This window comes from Notamacropus eugenii, chromosome 3 (genome assembly GCF_028372415.1).
Source record: "Notamacropus eugenii isolate mMacEug1 chromosome 3, mMacEug1.pri_v2, whole genome shotgun sequence".
In the NCBI taxonomy this organism is placed as follows: domain Eukaryota; kingdom Metazoa; phylum Chordata; class Mammalia; order Diprotodontia; family Macropodidae; genus Notamacropus; species Notamacropus eugenii.
Window position 1 is genome coordinate 150,386,009 of NC_092874.1, and position 21,864 is coordinate 150,407,872.

The following is a 21,864-nucleotide window of genomic DNA, read 5'->3' on the forward strand; positions in this document are numbered from 1 at the left end:
GCAATATTTTCTCCTTGACCTGGGAACTCTGGAATTTGGCCACAGTGTTCCTAGGGGTTTCTCTTTTTGGATCTCTTTCAGGCAGTGATCTGTGGATTCCTTGAATACTTATTTTGCCCTCTGGTTCTAGAATCTCAGGGCAGTTTTCCTTGATAATTTCATGAAAGATGATGTCTAGGCTCTTTTTTTGATCATGGCTTTCAGGTAGTCCCATAATTGTTAAATTGTCTCTCCTGGATCTATTTTCCAGGTCAGTTGTTTTTCCAATGAGATATTTCACATTATCTTCCATTTTGTCATTCTTTTGGTTTTGTTTTGTGATTTCTTGGTTTCTCATAAAGTCATTAGCCTCCATCTGTTCCATTCTAATTTTGAAAGAACTGTTTTCTTCAGTGAGCTTTTGAACCTCCTTTTCCATTTGGCTAATTCTGCTTTTGAAAGCATTCTTCTCTTCATTGGCTTTTTGACCCTCTTTTGCCAATTGAGTTAGCCTATTTTTTAAGGTATTATTTTCTTCAGCATTTTTTTGGGTCTCCTTTAGCAGGGTGTTTACTTGTTTTTTGTGCTTTGCTTGCATCTCTCTCATTTCTCTTCCCAGTTTTTCCTCCACCTCTCTAACTTGATTTTCAAAATCCTTTTTGAGCTCTTCCATGACCTGAGCCCATTGAGTGGGCTGGGATACAGAAGCCTTGACTGTTGTGTCTTTCCCTGATGGTAAGCCTTGTTCTTCCTCATCAGAAAGGAAGGGAGGAAATACCTGTTCACTAAGAAAGTAACCTTCTATAGTCTTATTTTTTTTCCCTTTTCTGGGCATTTTCCCAGCCAGTGACTACACCTCTGAATATTCTCTTCACACCCACTTTGCCTCCAGATCCTCCCAGCCAGCGTTTGGGGTCTGAGATTCAAATGCTGCTTCCCAGCCTCAGGGCTTTGGGTGGGGGCAGGGCTGCTATTCAATGTGAGATTAAGTTCAGGTGCTCGAGTGGGGACAGGGCCACCTCACAGGCTCAGTTCCCTCAAGGGGTTTATGCAGAGACCTTCAACAATGGATCCGGGCTCCTGCCTTCTTAGGGAGCCCTGGTCTGCTCCCGCCTCTGCTGCTGCCTCCCGAGGGGGCCTGAGTTATGGGGGCACCCCACTCCCCTCTCGGCTAGCCAAGAAGACCCTCTCACCAACCTTTGGGGCCCGTGGGTGGAGGGACCCACGCAGCTGCTGGAGATTCCATCCCTGAAGCCTGCTCAGATCTGCTCCTCTCAGTGCCAGTACCGCACGGCCAAGGCAGGGCTGGGCTCGGCTCTGGGTCCAGGGCACGAAGGACCTTTTGCGAGAGGTTTTCAGGGCTCTGTGGAACAGAAATCTCGTCCGCTCCGTTGTTCTGTGGCTTTTGCTGCTCCAGAATTTGTTGAGAGTTCTTTTTTACAGATATTTTGTGGGCTGTGGGTTTGGAGCTAGCATATGTGAGTCTTTCTACTCCTCCATCTTGGCTCTGCCCCCTAGAGTTCACCTATTTTTAAAGGTGTTAATTTCTTTAGCATTTTTGGGGTCTCCTTTAGCAAGCTGTTGATTTGCTTTTCGTGATTTTCTTGTATCACTCTCATTTCTCTTCCCAATTTTTTCTCCACCTCTCTTACTTGATTTTCAAAATCCTTTTTGAGCTCTTCCATTGCCTGAGACATTGCATATTTATTTTGGAGGTTTTGGATGCAGAAGCCTTGACTTTGATGTCTTCTTCTGATGGTATGCATTGTTCTTCCTCATTTGAAAGGATGGAAGAAAATATCTGTTCACCAAGAAAATAACCTTCTACTGCCTTATTCTTTTTCCCTTTTTTGGGCATTTTCCCAGTCAGTTACTTGACTTTTGAGTCCTTTGTCAAGAGGATGGTATACTCTGGGGACCTGTAAGTTCTCAGTTTCTCCAAAGTGGCATTCTGGTCTTTGAGCTACTGCAAGCTTTTCTGCCCAGGCTCTGCAAGTAGAATTCCCTCTCCAGAGACTCCACCAGCTCCACCAGGCCAGCACTCCTTCTCACCCCAGGGCCACCACTCAGAGCTGAGACTCAGATCAGCAGCTTGATTCCCCTAGGGGCTTAGGCTGAGGGCTCCAAAAATAGATGCTTGGGCCACCTAGGGCCAGGTCTAGGGCTCAGGCAGGAGGACCCTGTTCCCTTCTCACCCAGGTGAAACAGCTTTCTAACTGACCTTTGAAGCTGTTTCTGGCATTTGTGGTTTGAGGGATCTGGGAACCACAGTTGCTGCTGGTAGTGTCCTGAAGCCTGTTCTGTTCCTGTCCCTGCCACACCATAGCCTAGGTTGGGCTGCACTCTACTCCAAGCCCAGTGTGTTGGCTTTCCAGGCTACCTTGGGCTGGAAATCTCTATCACTCTGTTGTTTTGTGGCTTCTGCTGCTCTCAAATTTGTTTAGAGTCATTTTTTACAGGTGTTTTATGGGTTGTAGGGGGAGAGCTTTACAGGTAGTCCTTCTACTCCGCCATCTTGGCTCTGCTCCGATTTAATAATTTATAAGAAAAAGAATCCTTTTATTTCAAATTGGCTGAAACCGTTCTAAGAATTCATCTAGTAATTTTCATGTCAGGTACTCCATGAGTGGAAGGGACAGGGAGGCAGAAAGATGCTTTTTGTACTTCAGTCCATTTTATAATACTTAAATGCCTGTCATTGTCAGAAGAAATAAATCTAGTAATTGACTTATTAAAACCTTGAATTTCTAATTTCCAAGTCACTAGAAATTTGAGATTGACTAGATGGAATAAAGAAGGACTTATTACTTACCAGTGGCTATTTTTCTTTTACTCTCTATATTAGCTATTGAAGATTTCAGGTCAAAGATCTAATGCTAATATCCAGATCATGCCACTGTTCAATGCCTACTTCCTGCTATGCTGTTTTAGAGAGAGGCACTCCCCATTGAAGTTTGTCCCCAAGTGAAGAAAATGTATTAAGCAGTTGTATCCTGGTAATTAAGTAACATGGTTTAGATGCAAGAACTTGCCACCTCAGGGAATATTTTATGTCTTATAATATAGACTTCCATAGACTGGTGAGTGAGGGGGCAGAGAGGCAGGAAGATACCTCTTGTATTTTAATCCATCTTAAAGTACTTTAATGCTTGTCATTATCCAGCCAGATTTTTAAATGGAGGTATGTTTGAAACCTACTCCAATTTTGTAATTGAAAATCTATAATTTTATGTTGTATTTTAGATTCATCCCCCTGATTACTTTGAAGATTTAACAGTGAAGTGTTTCTTATCTCGAATGAGACTGTATTCAAATTAATCCCTTCATAAATATGTTTTTAAAGGGAGGTTGTTTCATACGATGATCCTAGAATTCCGCTTTTCAACACAGATTTGGACAACCTAGAAGGAAAGCCACCACCTGTGTTTGCTGCTGGTAAGTAGCACTTTTAAATTGTGAGCATTTTGATAACAGTTGCTGTATTATTGTTGCCATAAACTATGAGGTCTGTTTCATATATGAATAGAAATTAGTGTCTTGAAGGAGGGCATTCCTTCTGTTGAAAACACAACTTTTCTCATCCCACCTGAGCTCCCAAGGGTTAAATTCTGTGGCTTGGGTGACACTGACCTTGGGCAAATCATTTAACCCTGTTTGCCTCAGTTTCCTCATCTTCAAAATGAGCTGGAGAAGGAAATGGCAAACCACTCCAGTATCTTTGCCAAGAAAACCCCAAATGGTGTCTTGAAGAGTAGAATACGACTAAAACAATGGAAAAACAAAACTAAATGTGAGATCCTTGACCAAAGACCAACAGGTGTATATATAGCTAAAGGAAGTGAACTATCTTAACATTGAAGTTCTTATTGTAACTTAGAACAGAAGACATAAAGAAGTTAAAGCTGAATGCCATGATGACTTACAGACTGTCTTGAGGAAGCAGTCAGGGACTTAAAACTAGAGTGGTGGCCATGTGAGTGGAGATGATGAATGCAAAAGATATCAGTTCTGGTTCTACAGTAAGACTTAGAAACGATTTGATTTGGGAAGTGATGGAGAAGGAAGGATCACATAGACTTCAAGTTCATGAATGTGGGTAACCAGGAAAAGGATGTGATTCTCAATAGATATAAGGAAGTTTGGAGCAGGGTCAGATTTGGAGGGCCAGGATGAGGTAGAAATAGTGAATTTTGAGTTTGGAGCTTGTTATATTTGAAAAATTTATAGGGCATCCTGGACATCATAGTGTAATAGAGAGAGTACTGGGTTTAAGACAGGGAAAATCTGGGTTAAAATCCCGACTCAGACACTTACTATGACCCTGGCAAATCACTTAACTTCTCTTGATCTCAGTTTCTAATTTATAAAGTGAAGGAGCTGGACAAGATTACTTCTGTGATCCCTTACAGCTCTAAACCCATAATCTTATGTCCATTAGGTAGTTGGTGATATGAGACTAATGTTCGAGAGAGAGTATAGCTGCATGTATAGATGTGGGAGCTTTCTGCATATGGTAATTGAACCCATGGGAGTTCATGCTGTCCCCAGAGGAGATAATACGGGGCAGAGTTCCAGAGGACATCCACACAAAGTGGAGTGGGAATTGAATGTTGAATGACCAAAGGAAACTGAGGAGTAGTCGAGTACAGAAGAGAATTGGGGTGACATCATGAAAACTAAGGGAGAAATGATTGATGGACATTCAGAAGTTGTAAAGGAGTCAAGGAGAATGAGGACTGAGAAAAGGCTATTGAATTTCATAATTAAGAAATAAAATTGAAACAATTTTGAGGTGTCCCTTTACTCAAATTGGAAAAGGTGATTGATGGAAGGAAATAAGCATGTTAATTCAGACAGTTAACCTGTATTTTTAAAATTTGTATTATGGACTCAGGCACTGTGATGCCTGCTCTGAAGGAGTTTGCATTCCAGGCATGCAGCATGATGGAAAATGAGGTGTCATGCGTAAGGAACAGAGAGGAGGCTAGTTTGATTGGATTACAGAGAGATTGGAAAGATACTTTGGCAGTATTTTGAAGGGCTTTAAACACTATGAGGAGGTTTTATTTGATTCTAGAGGAAATAAGAAAGTACTAGAGTTTATTGAGTAGGGGAAAATAACATGGTCAGATCTTTGCTTAAAGAAAATTGCACTGGGAGCTATGTGGAGGATGGACTTGAGCCAGGGAAACCAGGTAGGAGTGCATTGTAGAAGTCTGGGTGAAAGATGAAGGTGCCAGCTTATGAACAAGGGAACAGGATTGGATGTGAGAGATGTGTGGAGGTAATGAACCAGCAAACAAGACTGAGAAAGAATGGTTAGGTCACGGAACCAGGAGAACCTAATAGAAGGAAAGCCCAGGAAGAAAGGATGGCCTGCAGTGTCAAATGCAGCAGAGAGGCCTAGAGGGGAGAAGACTAAAAAAAAAGAGCACCAGATTTTAGTCATTGAGGGATTATGTAGGGCCTTGGAAGGAGTTTGATAATCAAGGGTTCATTTGCAGCTTCAGCGAGGGCAGTTTCAAGTGAGCACTGATGTCAGAAGCCAATATGCAAATGGTTAAAGAGTGAGTGAGAGGAGGAGTGGATGCAGTGAGCATAGGCATCTTTGTCTAGTAGTTTGCCTGAGAAAGGGAGGAAAGATATAGGACAGTGACTTAAGAGATCATAGTGACTAATGAAATATTTTTAAGGATGAGAGAGACTTGAGTATGTTTAGTGGTAGTAGATATGGAAAAGCTAAAGATTAAGACTGGAGGGCGAGCATTATTGAGGTTGCAGTCCTATAGAAAAAATAGAAGGGGATGAGATCAAAGATAGAGGAGTTGGCCTTGGCAAAGAGAAGGGCCACCTCATAGTTAGAGATTGTGGGAAAGGAGAGATGAAGGGGATGGAAGAAGAGAGAGCTCATGTTGAATCACCTCCATTTTTTTTTAATTTTATTTTTCATTTCTAACACAGTTTATAACAGATAATACAGTTCAAACTTTTGGTCAGGTGATACTTCTTTTTAAAGCATTTACAATATGGACCACAAAAGAACTTTTTTTTAAACATTAACCAACTGAGACACAAATAATATTTATGTTGCTAACTTCACAAGCTCTTGACCTAATTGTCTCCACAGTATTACTAAGAATTAAAGGACCCTAACTTATTGTTGTTGGTCTAAAGTCCTATGCCTAATAGCTTAATTTTAGACTTAACCTCGGATGTTCCCCTACCCATATCTATAATTGAATAGATCTGGTATTAAGCTTACAAACCTTTTGACTATAGGAAATCGCCACCAAGAGTAGGGACATTGCAGGGATACAATATCTCCCCAACTTCATGTCAGTTCCAGGCAGGATTAGATTGTCCACTTGCATTCAGTCAGGCTTAAAGTCTGCCAGGTGTCAGTGGGGAAATTGAGTCAGGAGAATCCTACCTCAGGCCAGGCTGAACAGGAGCTCTCCCGCCCTTCCCATGAGATCACCTTTTTCAGTCCATACCAGCATCTCACAGGCTTACTGGCATCATGGATTGGAGGCTCTGACTGACTTTCTTGCTATCCATACCTAGAGTTAGACTCAGAAGAACAGTCACTTAATAGTCCCATAACATCTTAAAATAGCAAGTTCCAATAACCAGGTTTCAAATATGACTATAATTTTACTTTGGTTATGGAACATCTTTTGAGGTAAGTCTTAAGTGGCTTACATACCTTTCTATACATGTTCTAGTTCCTGATTGAATAGCAGTCATAAAATCAAATTTACCATTAAAACCTTAACTTTTCTATCAATGCCAAATTTTACCCGAGGTTACCTGCCTCTAAGAAATTTGGACTGAAATTCTTTTCCCCAATCTAAAGATGTCTTTGATTTATTCTCAGTAATTCAGTCAATTGTTTTAATACTACTTACTTTTACATCAATTTGTAACATGTCCAATTTTCTCCACATCACTCCCTTCCCCCTACTTCCTAATACCTTGCATTCTGATTACTCCTTCCCTCAATGTACCTTCCTTTCCATCACCCCCCCCCACTTCCCTTATCCCCATCTTCTCTCTCTTCTTGTAGGGTAAGATAAATTTCTATACCCCATTCCCTGTATTTCTTATTTCCCAGTTATATGCAATAAAAATTCTCAACATTTGGTACTAATACTTTGAATTCCAACTTCTCTCCCTCCCTCCCTACCCATCCCTACTGAGAAGGCAAGCAGTTCAGTACAGACTAAATATGTGTCATTTTGCAAAAGACTTCCATAATAATCATGTTGTGTAATACTAACTATATTGCCCTCTATCCTACTCTATCCCCCTTATTTTTATTTTTATTTTTTTATTCCCTCATTTGACCTTGTCCCTTCCCAGAAGTGTTTATTACTCCCTTCTCCCATTTGCCCTCCCTTCTGTCATTCCCCTCACCCCACTTGTCCCCTCCTCCCCTACTTTGCTGTAATATAAAATAGATTTTCATATCAAATTTAGTGAGCATGTTATTCCCTCCTTCAGCCACATGTGGAGAGAGTAGCTTCACTTTTCCTCTCTCCCCTTCTCCCTTTTCTCCTCCATTGAACAAGATTTTTCTTATGTCTTTTATGAGTTATAGCCTGCCCCATTCCATTTCTCCCTTTCTCCTCCCAGTATTTTCCTCCCTCACCCTTTAATTTTTATTTTATTTTTTTTGTGTGTGTGGATATCATCTCTTCTGATTCAACACAACCTGTACTCTCTGTGTATATATGTGTATGTGTGTGTGTGTATGTCCAATTCCCTCCACCTACCGAAATACTGAGAAAAAATTCAAGAGTTATAAAGATTTTCTTTCCATGTAGGAATGTAAACAGTTCAGCTTTAGAAAGTGTTTTATGACTTCTCTTTCCTGTTTCCTTTTCATGCTTCTCTTGATTCTTGTGTTGGAAAGTCAAATTTTCTATACAGTTCTGGTCTTTTCATCAATATGAATGCTTCAAAGTCCTCTATATCATTGAATGACCATTTATTCCCTTGAAGTATTATACTCAGTTTTGCTGGGTAGGTAATTCTTGGCTTAATCCCAGTTCCTTTGACTTCTGGAATATCCTATTCCAAGCCCTTCGATCCCTTAATGCTGAAGCTGCCAGATCCTGTGTTATCCTGATTGTATTTCCACAGTACTCAAATTGTTTCTTTCTCGGTGTTTTCAGTATTTTCTCCTTGATCTGGGAACTCTGAAATTTGGCCACAATATTCCTAGGAGTTTCTCTGTTCAGGTCTCTTTCAGGAGGTGATCAGTGAATTCTCTCAATATTTATTTTATACTCTGGTTCTAGAATATCAGGGTAGTTTTCCTTGATAATTTCATGAAAGATGATGTCTAGGCTCTTTTTTCATCATGGCTTTCAGGTAGCCCCATAATTTTTAAATTATTTCCCCTGGATCTGTTTTTCAGGTGAGTTGTTTTTCCGATGAGATTTCACATTGTCTCCTATTTTTTCATTCCTTTGGTTTTGTTTTTAACTGCTTACTTTACCTCATAGTCATTCATTTCCCTGAACTCAGTTCTCTCTTTCAACAAACTATTTTGTTCAGTGAGCTTTTGAACCTTCTCCTCCATTTGGCTAATTCTGCTTTTTAAAGCCTCCTTCTCCTCATTGGCTTTTTGGACCTCTTTTTCCAGTTGAGTTAGCCTCTTTTTAAAAGTGTTATTTTCCTCAGCATTTTTTTGGTTCTCCTTTAGTAAGCTGCTAACTCACTTTTCATGCTCTTCTATTGCCTGAGCTCAGTTTAAGTTCCCTTTGGAGGCCCTGGAGGCAGGGGCCTTAACTTCCTCTGACAGTATGCATTGTTCTTCCTCATCTGAAAGGATGGGAGGAGACACCTGTTCACCAAGAAAGTAACCCTCTATGGTCTTATTTTTTTTCCCTTTTTTGGGCATTTTCCCAGCCAGTTACTTGACTTCTGAGTTTCCTCTCCACAACCACCTTGCCTCCAGTTCTGGCAAGCCAGCACTGGGGGCTGAGATTCAGATGAGCTGCTCCAATCCCCCAGGGTCTTTAGGTGGGGGCAGGGTCACCATTCAGTGTGAGATTAAGATCAGCTGCTCAGGTGGGGGCAGGGCCGCCTTCAACAATAGATGCAGGCTGTTGCCTGCCTTGGGAGCGGCCCCCGCACCCCATCTGCTGCTGCCTCTGCTGCTCACACCTGAGGAGGACTGAGTTATGGGGACATCCTGCTCCCTTCTTGGTCAGCTGAAAAAAACCTCTCACTGACCTTTAGCGCCTGTGGGTTGAGGGATCTGTGCTGCTGCTGGAGATTCTGTCCCTGAAGCCTGCTTGGTCCTGCTCCTCCCGATGTACACGGCCGAGGCTGGGCTGGGCTCTGCTCTGTGTCCAGTGTGACATACCTTTTCCATTGGTCTTTCAGGTCACTCTGGGCTAGAAATCTCCACTCTGTTGTTCTGTGGCTTCTGCTGCTCTAGAATTTGTTGAGGGTCCTTCTTTACAGGGATTTTATGGGCTATGGGGGAAGAACTAGTGTATGTGCAACTTTCTACTTTGCCATCTTGGCTCCTCCCCCCCTTTTTTTTTTTTCCAGAAAATAAGAAGAAAGGTCCTTAGCTGAAAGAGAAGAAAGCAGGGGAAGTAGAGGAGACTTGAGTGAAGAGAATGTTTGGAAAAGCTTTTGTGGAGAGTGAGCTAGGGAATTGGGGAGAAGAGAAGGATTGTCTTGATGTAATGAGGGCCCATTGGAAGTCAGATAATATGAATTTATTCCTCTGGCTCCATTCAGTACAGAAGGCAGATGGTGGGAGTAATCCAAAGCTGAGGTTTGAAGAGGAGAGAGGACAAAGGAACAAGAGATATAAGCATAAAGGACAATGTTGAGTTGAACTGGCCAACTACAGGTTCAAGATTAGAGAGCGAGGAAAGGGAAGATAGAGCAGGGAAAATGCCTTGAGAAGGAGCTGAGGTGGGGACTTGTGATTGAAGATTTCAGTGAGGACAAAGAATGGGTTTGGGGTGAGTGAGACATAGAGAGAGACGGAATTAGGGTCAGAAAAAGGAATGTCAAGAGTTTTTCAGTAGAGAGGAGTTACACTTATGTAATAGAGACATCCAGTATGTGACCATCACCTTCTGGTTGGGGTGGAGTAAAGCAGTAGGTTGTGCTTACGAGGAGACTGAAGAATTGAGAGCTTACAAGGAAACATAACATGGATGCTGAAGTCATATAGTATAAGGGAAAGAAGAGCAAAATGGTGGCTGAGGTGCTGACCTCCCTGAGAAAAAAGAATGATCTGAGGGCTAGTCTGGATGGAGAACTCTGATACTGTAGACTTCAGAGAACAGAGATATGATGATGGTAAAAAGAAAGTCTGAAGGTGCCAATGGAGACAAAAAAATGTTCTCACTCCCCCTCCAGGACAAAGCCAGGGTGGTGTCGGTGAAGGAATAGGCCAGGGATTGAAAGAAGAGTCTGGCCATTTTGGAAACAGTTTGGAATTGTACAAGAAAAGATACAACATTCTTCTTACCCTTTGACTTGGCAGTATGAATACTAGGTTTATACCCAGGGAGACTGAAAGGAAAAAAATACCTTTCTATATACAGGCAGTCAATAATGGCACTATTTATAACAGCAGAAGGTTGGAAACTATTTTTCTAATTATTAGGAAAGTGCTGACTAATTGGTCATATATGACTTAAGTTGGTCTAGTGGGTAGAGTGCCAGACTTGAAGTCAGAAAGACCTGTGTGAAAATCCTGCCTCAGGTGCTCACTACCTACCCCTGTGAGCCTGGACATGTTACTTACCTTCTTTCAATCTCTTACCTAAAAAGTTGATGATCATGGGATCTACCTCACAAGGTTGTTGTGAGGGTTAGATGAGATAACATGTACTCTGCAAACTTGAAAGCACTCAGATATGAATATTCTCATTCTAAATCATAAAGAACAATGTAAGAATTCAAAGAAATATGGAAAGGCTTGATTTAAATGCTATAAATGGAAAGAAGCCAAATCAAAAGACCAACAGATTATGCACTTACTTGGTCTGGACCTAATTTCATCTGCATAGGAGCTTCTGACAAAGAAACCTTTGCAGATGCCGCTCAGCGGTTATTGTGCATCTTCAAAGTCCCAGTGGCCAGAGGATAATCAGTTAGGTGACTTGCCCAGCCTCTTCCCAACTCTGAGGCCTCTGCCTCTGTCCACTACCTACTTCCCCATACACTTAATATGCTTGTTACAGCTTTGTAAATTAAGACCACATTGAACAGTAATAATAATAACAAACACATCATGAGACAGCATTAGTACTAATATTAAATTTAAAGCACTGTCCCTTTCTTTTAACAAATAGCAATCAGAAAAAGTATAGTAAGGCTCTCAGTACCCCTATTGCAGTTACTCTCTGTAGCTTGGAACAAGTCACTTTACGTGTTTGGACATAATTTCTCATTCATAAAATTTAGGAATTGAACAAAAGGAATTTCACAGAATTGCAGCATTTTAATAGTAGGAAAGAACTTCATTGACCATATAGTCAAACCCAGGCAGCTTCCCTGACATATGGTCATCTAGATTCTGCCTGAAGACCTCCAGTGAGAGGAGGACTCCGAGCATCCTCTCAGCCCCCAACTCCAAGGCAGCCCAACCATCTTTTTGGATTAGGGAGTTGTTCTTCACATCAGGCCTGATTTGGTCTCTGCAGATTCTACCTTTTGCCCCTGATTTTGCTCCCTGGAGTCAAACAAAATATGTCGAATTCCTCTGACACACAATAGCCCTTCAGGTCTGGGAAGAGAGTTCTCATATTCTCTTTATCTTCTCCGGGGTGGGGATTTCTCTTTCCTTCAACGAGTTCTCATATGACAGGAACTAAATGCCTTTCCTCTTCCTCATTGACCTCCTCTGGGTGTTCTCCACTTCATCATTGTCCTTACACTCTATTGCAGAGAGTTGAACATGATACTCTAGATATGGTCTGACCAGGGCAGGGAGCAGAAGAACTCTCACTTCTTCTAGAAGCTATGCTTCACTTAATGTGGCCCAGAATTTTTGGGGGTGGGGCTGGGGGGTGGTGGTACAATCAGGGTTAAATGCCCAGGGTCACACAACTACTAAGTGTCAAGTGTCTGAGGTCACATTTGAACTCAGGTCCTGCAGACTCTAGGGCAGGTACTCCATCCACTGTACCACCTAGCTGCTCTACTAGAGTTTTTTTTTGGGGGGGGGGGCGTCGGGTTTGCCATATCATACTGCTGATTCCTTGGATTTCCAGTGGACCAAAACTCTTAGATCTTTTTCAGAGTACCCATTCTCTCCCCAAACTTGGAAGTTATTTTTTTGAACCAAGGAGTAACATGACTTTTACATTTACACCTCCATCGAATGCTGTGATTATTTGTCTAAAGACTGTATTTTTTCAGGTTTTTATTAGGTAATTTGCAGTGTTTTTACAAATGTACAAATTCTAGAGATCCTAACTAAAATTCAAAACAAAAAATTGTGCTGTACTCTATCAATTGTTGGAGCCTCACTCGGTCAGCCAGTGTATTAGCTGTCCTTCCCAGCTTTGTGTCTGCTGCATATTTGATCAGCATGTCATCTATGCCTGTATCCAAATGATTGATAAGACATGTTAAGCAGTACAGGGCCAAGCACGGATTCCTGGGGCACTCCACTGGAGTCCACCTGCCACCATGAATGTTCTGGGAGTCTGACTATTTTGTCAAGTGCAAAATCCCTGTCTGAGGTCACTTGCAATTCTAAATTAAGGAGATTCACTCAAGTTCTTTCCCTCTTACCAGCATCCCCTTTTTAGCTTTCTCTGTTGGTGGCTTAAGGTTTTTAATTTTAGGTTCCTACTTTACACCTTCTCTTCCTACAATCTGGCTGTGCTGGATACAGAAGTCTCCATTTCAACCCCTGTTTATATAAAATTTGAACATTTACAAAGCACTTTCCCCCATGATCCTAATGCGATAGTATAGTTATCCTCATTTTATAGATGCGGAGACAAAGGCTCAGGAAAGTTAATTAACTTGACATTAGTCATACATTGTCAGAGCCTGGACTTGAATGTAGGTCTTTTCATGCCAAACTCCCTGGCTGTTTCCACTCTCCTAAGCTACCTCTCAGTGTCATGGTTACCTTCCTTAAAATGGTGCCTCTCCTTTCACCATGCCAAGTTTGTGCATTCCCCCAAATTTTCTCACATATCAAAAAAGTGTCTGTGAAATGATCAAGATGTCTACTGCTTTTGTCAGCCTGTGTGATAGCTTCTCTTCTGCAGTCATAATTTTGACTTAGGCATCAGTAACTGAAACACAGAATTGAATTAGTGATTTGGTTTTTTTTTAGGTTTGTAGAATTTTCTTTCCTACACTAAATGGCAGATCGCTCTCCAAATGAATGATCCTCAGGTCAAGCTACACACCATACAGTGGAGGGAAGAGGATAATGAACTCATATACAAAATTTACCCCTTATATCTAAATGAAATTTCTTGAAAGATATTATTTACAACTGAATAAGACCTCAGGAGGGCTTGAAATGGAGATAATGCAAATTCCAAAGTATGAGTTGAGTGCAACTTATTGGGATGTTTAAGAATGTAACAGTTCTGAAAATGGCTTTCCCTGATTTCTCCTTTTCAATGAGATGAATTCATTTTGTGAAGTCTTCCAGCCAGCTTTATTTGCTTCCCCAGGGCTTCTCAAGCACTGGAGCAGAAGTAAAGTATTATCTGTTACCACTGCTCCTAGATCTGTATTTTGGAATCTTTGAGCATTGTAATGGTCGGAGGCTAGGAACACAAGATTTCAGAATCAGATTTACCAAAGATTAGAATGTTTGCTGCTTGTGCTACTAAACAAAAAGATGCCAAAGCATTTTATCTATAATGGAGTCATTTGGGCCCAAGTACACACTTATCTAGATGAAGTCAACATTTTGAAAATAGGGGGCTCCTTTCTGGTGATTTAGAAACACAAAGCAAAAAATAGTGATGAGTGCCAAGTGGAATAATAAGTGATTGATGTGGGTGTGAATATTACTGGGAGGTTCTTTCTCCATCTTTATACTGTTTAGCCATTAACTCATAATGGGCCATCATGGCAGAACAAAGAACAAAGTTGACATAGTATATTCATGGACCAAATTTCTGATTTAACTCATCAGACCCTCTAAAGCATCCCATAAGTATAGTCAGCAAGTTCATATTCTCTCAAGGCCTTCTGTTCAGTACTTCCTATGTCACGGTGCCTTGTGATTTGGACCAGTAAGCAGCTGTTTGGAACTAACACAAAACCCAGTAAGAAAGGAGTTGAGTAGCATAGGTCAAATAAGTGATACAGGAGCTAGAATTGTATCTGCCCTAGAGAGTAACAAATGTTGGGGGAAGGCCAGGAACCCAGTTTTTGGAACTGGATTTCCATTTCTTGACATCAAAGTTGACTCTCCTCAAATCTCTTCCTTTTGAATCAATTTTTTGTTTTTTATTATGCCCCAGTTAAAAGAAAGATTGTTATTTTTCACAAGATCATCCTCATCCTCTTTGGTTTTCTACTTATTCCTTGTTCTGATAGCACTATAAGGTGCCAGGAAAGTTCATAGGTAGAATTACCTTAGATGCTCACCTAAGAGCATACATTTACATCTGTCATTCAGAAACACTGGAGGGCTGTCCCAGTACAATGAGGTATGCTGGTGGTTGGAAGAATAGGGCATGGCCACCATCTTTGTTTGTCTGGTTTAGAGATTATATCACCCTCCAGCTCATTTGCAGCTGCCTTTGTTTTTCTGACTCTTCTCTTCTTTCTTGGGTGACAGAAGGCAAATACAGGGCCCTGAAGATGGATTTCTCACTCCCTCCTTCCACATATGCAACAATGGCCATTCGAGAAGTGCTCAAAATGGATACAAGTATCAAGAACCAGACACAGCTGAATACTACTTGGCTGCGCTGATGTGCTCTCTGAAGATCCATGTATGGGGGAAGTGGAAGTGCCTCGGTTCACTGTTCTGTCTTCTTAGTACAAACCCCATGTGGGTTTTGATAATTTGTAGCAAAAGACTTTGTATTTTTTCAAGTTTTTAGTAGCTTAAATCAATAATTTGCAATGTTTGTACAAATGTACAAATTCTGGAGATCCTAACTAAAATTCAAAACAAAAAATTGGTTGGTTTATTTTGTGTGTCTTTACACACACAAACACATACATACACACACACACACACTCACTCATACTGACACACAGAGACATGAGAGGAGTAACCAGTAAATCCACAAACATTTATTAAGTGCTTCCTGTGTACCTGGCATTGTGCCTGCCCTTGGGAATACAAAGAAAGGCAAAAATGCAAAGTCCCCACCTCAAGGGGCTTACATAACAATGAAGGAGACATCATGTGGATAAGTACTTAACTATAAGGGTACAAATAGAGTAGAAGGAAGGCTTAGAGGGGGAAGACTTAAGTGACTGGCCTTTTGAATCTTGAAAGAAACCAAGAATGAGGCAGGAAGAAGGGTTACAAGGCATGGAGGGGAAATCACTATTATATGAGGAATAATGAGTGTAATGCTGGTCTCAGAATCAAGAAGACCTTTATTTTTCTTTCACAGCATGATCAGGTGCCATCCCCACCTTTCAAGTCTCCCTCCTCCCACCCATGTCCACCCTCTACCTCCTAAGTACTCTGAAGTCCAGTGACACTGGCCTTACACAACACTCCTCCTGACTCTGGGTGTCTTCACTGACTGTCCCCCATGCCTGGGATGCCCTCTATCCTTCTCCCCATCCACCTTCTGGCTTCTTTCAAATCTCAGTTAAAAATCCCACCTTCTATAGGAAGCCTTTCCTGGTCTAATTCTAGTGCGTTCTCTCTGTTAATTATCTCAACAATTTACCCTATATATGCCTTGTTTATAGATAATTATTTGTATTTGCCTTTCCTGTTAGACTGTGATATCCTTGAGAACTGGGATTGCCTGCCTGTTTTTGTGTCCTGGGCACATAGTAGGCATTTCATGATTATTGACTGACTGACTAGAGACATGGTTTCCGGCCCCACCTCTGATATGTACTGGCTGTGTCACCCAGAGCAAGCTCCATAACTTCTCAGTGCCCTCCAACAGCTCTGTGTGGACCTGATCATTTTACAGCAGGTACTATTGGTAGAGGAGGTTTCCTGATAGAGCTCCATGCATAGGTGAAATGACTGGTCTGAATGGGACAAAAAGGTAACATGGCAATTATATTTGCTTTCAGTAAGAAAAACAGTCTTGGATTAAGTTAGTGATTTTAGGGATTTAATATTTCCTTAAGGAGACAGCAAGGATTTTTACTACCCAAAGGAGTTGAAAAGCACCAGAAGCTGTAAAGTTAACTGTTTAAACTGTTAGGAATGACAACTAACATAGGTGGACATGAAGAATGAGGCTAAAATCCCTCTTCCTCTGTAATTCAAAAACCTTTACACTTAAATATAAATTCATATGTACTTAAGTCACAATGAATGGCCCTTGGGTGGTCTTAAGTACAACAATGATTCCATTATCTAGAATCACCTATTTGTCAAAAGTCAAGTAAGGTCCAGAAGGCAAGTAAGACATTTTCAGCATAAAGGGCTTTTGAATCACTCCATGTTTGCACAAAAGCTTCTATGTCAGTATACTAGAGAACTCTACTGTGACGGAGGCTTTTAACTTGATGTAAATGGACAGCTGTTATTTTTTTTTATCAGCTTAAGGTATAATTTTTATTGTAAGTATTTTTATGTTGAGGATTCTTTCCATAGAGACAGGTACTTTTAGAAAGGTAAGGGTGGGAAAGGTAACTAGAAATACCGAGTTCATGCCAACTGTTGTGTTTTTGGTCATCAGCAATTTTGATGTTGCCATTGCTGGCAATGGAAAATGTTTTCTGACGAAAAGACGCAGAAGAATAAATTAGCCATGCTAGCATCATGTTGCGTTTATGTTCCAGTTGGATTTTTCTGTCACTTAAATTTAAACAAATGGGTCAATACCTGTTTCTTTTAATGAGCCATGTGATTAACTGAAATGGAGTGTGGATGAGAGGTTTGTGTCCTGTGTAATGCACTCTATGATTTTTATGTTTGTTGAAGTAAATTGAAGGTCCCTTTTGACCACTTCTCTCCCCCCACAATAGCGAACATGTGATGAGAAGTCAGTAAAGCAAAAGTACCTCATGTTGGGCTGTCTTTGTTGGCAGCAACGATAACGGGTTTTCCTTCTTTGGAGTATATAAATATATATGTAAATAATATAAATATATATAAATAAACAATATATGAATCAAGTATTTATCTATAGGAATAACTTATGCTTTTCTAGCTTTGTAATAATAATAAAAGTTAACATTTATATAGCACCTACTATGTGCCAGGTCACCGTGCACTTTGCAGTTTTCTCATTTGTTCTTCTCTACAATGCTGGGAGGTAGTTGCTGCTATTATCTTCATTTTGCAAAAGAGGAAACTGAGGCAAACAGAGGTTTAAGTGATTTGCCCAGGATAGCACAGCTCGGAAGTATCTCAGGCCACATTTGAACTCAAGTCTTCCTGATTCCAGGCCCAATTCTATCCACTGTACCACCTAGCTCCTCATACGCCCTCCTTATCACAGTATTTTGCTCAAAACCATTCTATAACAGACCCAGTAGAGGCATTTATTCCCATTTTACAAATGGAGAGCTAAAGCTCAGAAGAATTATGCAACAACCATGGTCACTTTCTGACTCTGGGTCCGTTGCTCATTATACTGTATTTTAACTTTGGGGTTCTCAACTGTATCCATGTAAAAGAACTTAAATATTTTATCTATGGTAAATGCATCAGTGCTCATGAAAATCTAAATTTGTAGGGAAGGAACTTAAGAATCTAAGGTAGTCTTAACATTTTTCTATTTTGTGAGGATATAAATATATGTATACATGTGTATATGCACATGCATGCATGTATGTATGCGTAAGTACATATACCTATTTACATACATTTAAATATGTATATACACACACAGAGTAGAATCCATACCACCATAAAATGCGATCATACATTTACTTGGTGACCAAGTAGGGTATGATTCTTTGGTCCCCAAGCAGGACCAAGTAATTATGATGTCATTTTATGGCGGTATGAAATAATGAATAGCTTATTCCATTCCAAACATTGTTGATACATGATAATTCAGGTCCTGCCCTAAATGCTATCATAAGACTGAGGAAATTCATTAATCCTAGAAACTTGGAGTCAATCACAGGAGACAGTACAAAGGGAAGATGAGACAAATCAACAAAGCCGGTAGATAAGTATAGATTTTGTGTGGCTCTTTATCATTGTTTCTAAGATAAGGGAAGATCTGCATTGGTCTAAACACTGTCACATCCCCGCTTATGGACATTTGATGCATTGTTAATACATATGCTTTTGAGAGGTCTTTGGTCTGGACTTGTGGTTTCATCTGAGGAACTTCCCATGTAGTAACTTCCTTCACTGGTGCAGATCAGCGACTCATCAGGAGCTTACATCCTAAGAAAGTTGCTGGAGTCACAGAGAAGTTAAGTGACTTTCAGCCCATGATCACCTAGTATGATCACCAGTATGCCTTAGAGGTAGGTCTTGAACTCGGGACTTTCTCACTCCTAGGACAGCCTTTTATCCACTACAACATGATGCTGCTTCTAAGTGTAACGTACGGTTAATGTCTCTATCCAGAACTCACACGAGTGTTTCAGGATACAAATTTGAAGTTCTTCTTGGTCACTGTTAAATTATCTTTCTTTCAGCTACCATACTCCTAAAGGAGACTTTGTTTCATGAGCCATAGAATCTTTTTTTAAAGCGATTTGTGTTGTTTGTCCTGCCTTCCTTGTTTCCTGTCATACTTTCATCTTTCTCCCTTTGTTCTGTCTTGAGTAGGCAAACAAATCTTCATGGGCCAGGCAATTGAGAGAAGAGGTAAAAGCTTAACAGCTAATCTTTATGAATCACATGTAAACTAGCTTCTATGAAGTCCACAATGCAGCAGCCCAGAGTGAGAACCCAAGCCAGGACTCGATTTCCATGGCAAGCCAGGCTTGTTGTGAAGCAGAGGAATGTCATCAGTTGAGAACAGGGGCTGAATAGGGTGGAGATCATTATGGAGTAGTAATGAAATGACTGGGAAAGGCAAAATGCATTTAGTTCACGTGGGGCTGCTTTCTTTCTTTCCTTGGAACAACTCCAGCTACAACCAGTTAGCATTGCTTTCACACAAACGGTGACTGTGTGGAGAACAATACTCCCACTTTCTTCTCAGACTGATACCCACCCACCCACCCCTGTTCTTTCTAGGCCAGGCTAATCAGTTTTCTACATTCTTTCCTTACTATTCACAAAAACCATTTTCAGCATGTAAAATCTCTCAGACCTGGACACATGAGCCATCTAATTTTCACTACAGTAAAGTTTTTGTTTAAATGACGTTCACCTTGTTTAATAAACCTACCTGCCATATTAACTTTATGAATAATGAATGTTTACTGTGGGGGGGGAGGGGTTGATGGGTTTTTTTTTTCAAAGCAAAGGCATTTACTGGGAAGGCCTAAGAGTAATAGTAGTAATGCCTACAGTTTGTTTTCTCGCAACTGTGCACATTATCAGTGGAAAGAATTGGTGCACCATCCACAGGACAAAGCAACTCACGTCTCCAGCACTGGAGGGCTCCCGTGTTCCATCTCATCTGCTGATGTTCTCCAGCTGCTTTGGCTCGGGGGCAGCATCTGTCCTAGGTAGATTCCTTACCTTAACCAGGTTTGGTCTTTTCTGCCAACTGCCAGGGCTAATTCTCTCCTGAATCCATAGCTCATTCTGTCCTCAACTGCCAGAGGTCACACTCAAAGCCTTGACACTGCCTCTACTGGCTAGAGCTGACAAGCTTGCAAAAAAATTTTTCAATATGTATTTTTTTTAATATTATTGCAATTAAGTATTACCAGAGGATTGGTTACCAGATGCTACTTTATTTTACTGTCCACAGAAACTCAAAGATTATCTACTAAGGCATGCACAAGTAGTGGCCTGCACTGATGAAGGAAGCACTCCCACCAATTAAATAACATTCTCTAAGTATGAAATAATGTGATATTTAATGATATTTTCCCAGTCCTATGCTTTATGGTACAAAGAACTCTGAATTTGGAGTCAAGAGGCCCAAGTCTACCTTTCTGCTGTGACATTAGCAGTAACCATACACATTTCCTCACCTCACTTTAGTTTCCTCATCGACAAAATGGGGATAATATAGAATCAGTACCTCAAGAATAGGAAGGGACCTTTAGATGTTGTCTATTCCAGCCCACACCTGCACAAGAACACCTTCTAGAATATCTTTGGTAAGTGATCATCTGGTCATCTACTTTGATGTGTGTTCGTCCTTCGTTGCCAAAGAAGACCATGCCATCAGAGAAATAATGATGACTTGCACTTGACTTTGTTTTGAGTGAGGGAGGGTTGTGCAGGTCACCAGCCTCACTTCTCTTCCAGAGCCATCTGAATCCAGTGACCAGATATTCGTCAGGATGACTGGAGATGACCCAGGATGAGGCAGTTGGGGTTAAGTGACTTGCCCAAGGTCACACATCAAGTGAGGTGAGATTTGAACTCGGGTCTTCCTGACTCCTGCACTAGTGTTCTATCCACTGCACTACCCAGCTGCCCTTTTCTACTTTGAACATCTCTAGTGAGAGCACCCACTACCTTCCATGGCACTTTCCACTTTTGGATAAATTTAGTTGTTTGGAATTTTCTTACATCAAACCTAAACGTGACTTTTGGCAAAATCACAGGATTCTTGTGAGGAATGCATTTTATAAATCTCAAAATGCCATTTTAAACTGTTAATAAGGACCAAAAGATTTAAGATAAAGGTATATTTTAAACCTGTTGCTTTCTAGGACACAGTGAAAATTTTCAATTCCCCCTACAATGATTAGATTTCCTGGTAACTCTTGATTATGTGTGCTAATAGAAGGGAGCAGTAGTCCAGATAAACTCACAATGAATAATGCAAATACTCATACATAATTCGTGTGTATACATATAGTTTCATAATGCAGTAAATCAGCTTTTTTGCTGCATATTTATTTTCCTAATTACTTTTGCTTAGGCAAATATTGAAATAAGTGTAATTCCTAAGCACATACCAATTATATGGATAAGGGAGCTAGTCCAAAAATATGAGTAGTCTCTCTTTGACTCCCCATCATTCTTCCTTTTTCGAGGATTTCAGTACTTAGCTCATTCTTCTTGTCCTTATACTAAGGGATGCCAGTATACAAGTTGATGTTCCCTCAATCACCTTCACCTCCCAATTCATTAATTTCTACTCCCTTGATCTAATCCTTCCCTCTACCTCAGTCTCACACAGGAATCATCACTATTGCCAATTATTCCATTTTCATTATAAAGAAATCTGAAAGTCCTTCCTTTGACCATACCATCTTATTTTACCCATTCGTATACCTCCCTCCTCCAAAACCTGACCTCCAAACCCTTTGCCCTGCAGTGCTGTGCCAGGCCATCTCTCCTGTTCTGGCTTCATTTTCAGTCCTTTATAACCTTGGCCCTATGGTTAATTAGTCCAAACCACACACAGTCCTCTACTCTTAAATTCCTTGCTCCCTTGTTTTGTCACTGCTTATGGCTTACTACACCCTTGATGCAGCTGAATGATACTAGAGGAAGTGACTTAATTCACACTAGTAGGGGTGGTCAGAATTGGAGATATCAATGGTATCAGCTCAGAGGTCTGTAAGATACAGCAGTTTCAACATCTTTCTAAAAATCTTGAATGGAATGTTTGTTAAATTCAGCAAGGCTCCTGCCAAGGATTGTGGAACCGTCCA

The 21,864-nt window shown here is 40.7% G+C and overlaps 1 protein-coding gene across 6 annotated transcripts in view; it reads left to right on the plus strand.

Annotated features, from left to right (window-relative positions):
- PUS7 (pseudouridine synthase 7) overlaps positions 1-17,283 on the plus strand; it is a 67,803-nt gene extending 50,520 nt beyond the window's left edge. For 5 of the 6 annotated variants that reach the window (XM_072653105.1, XM_072653106.1, XM_072653103.1 and 2 more), the window contains 2 exons: positions 3,323-3,414; positions 14,789-17,283. In XM_072653105.1, coding sequence (XP_072509206.1) covers positions 3,323-3,414; positions 14,789-14,925 — 229 coding nt within the window. In that variant the 3' untranslated portion in view covers positions 14,926-17,283. Of the gene's footprint in view, positions 1-3,222; positions 3,415-14,788 lie in introns of those variants that run through there. The other variant, XM_072653104.1, reaches the window with a different exon arrangement.
- Positions 17,284-21,864: the final 4,581 nt, after the last annotated feature.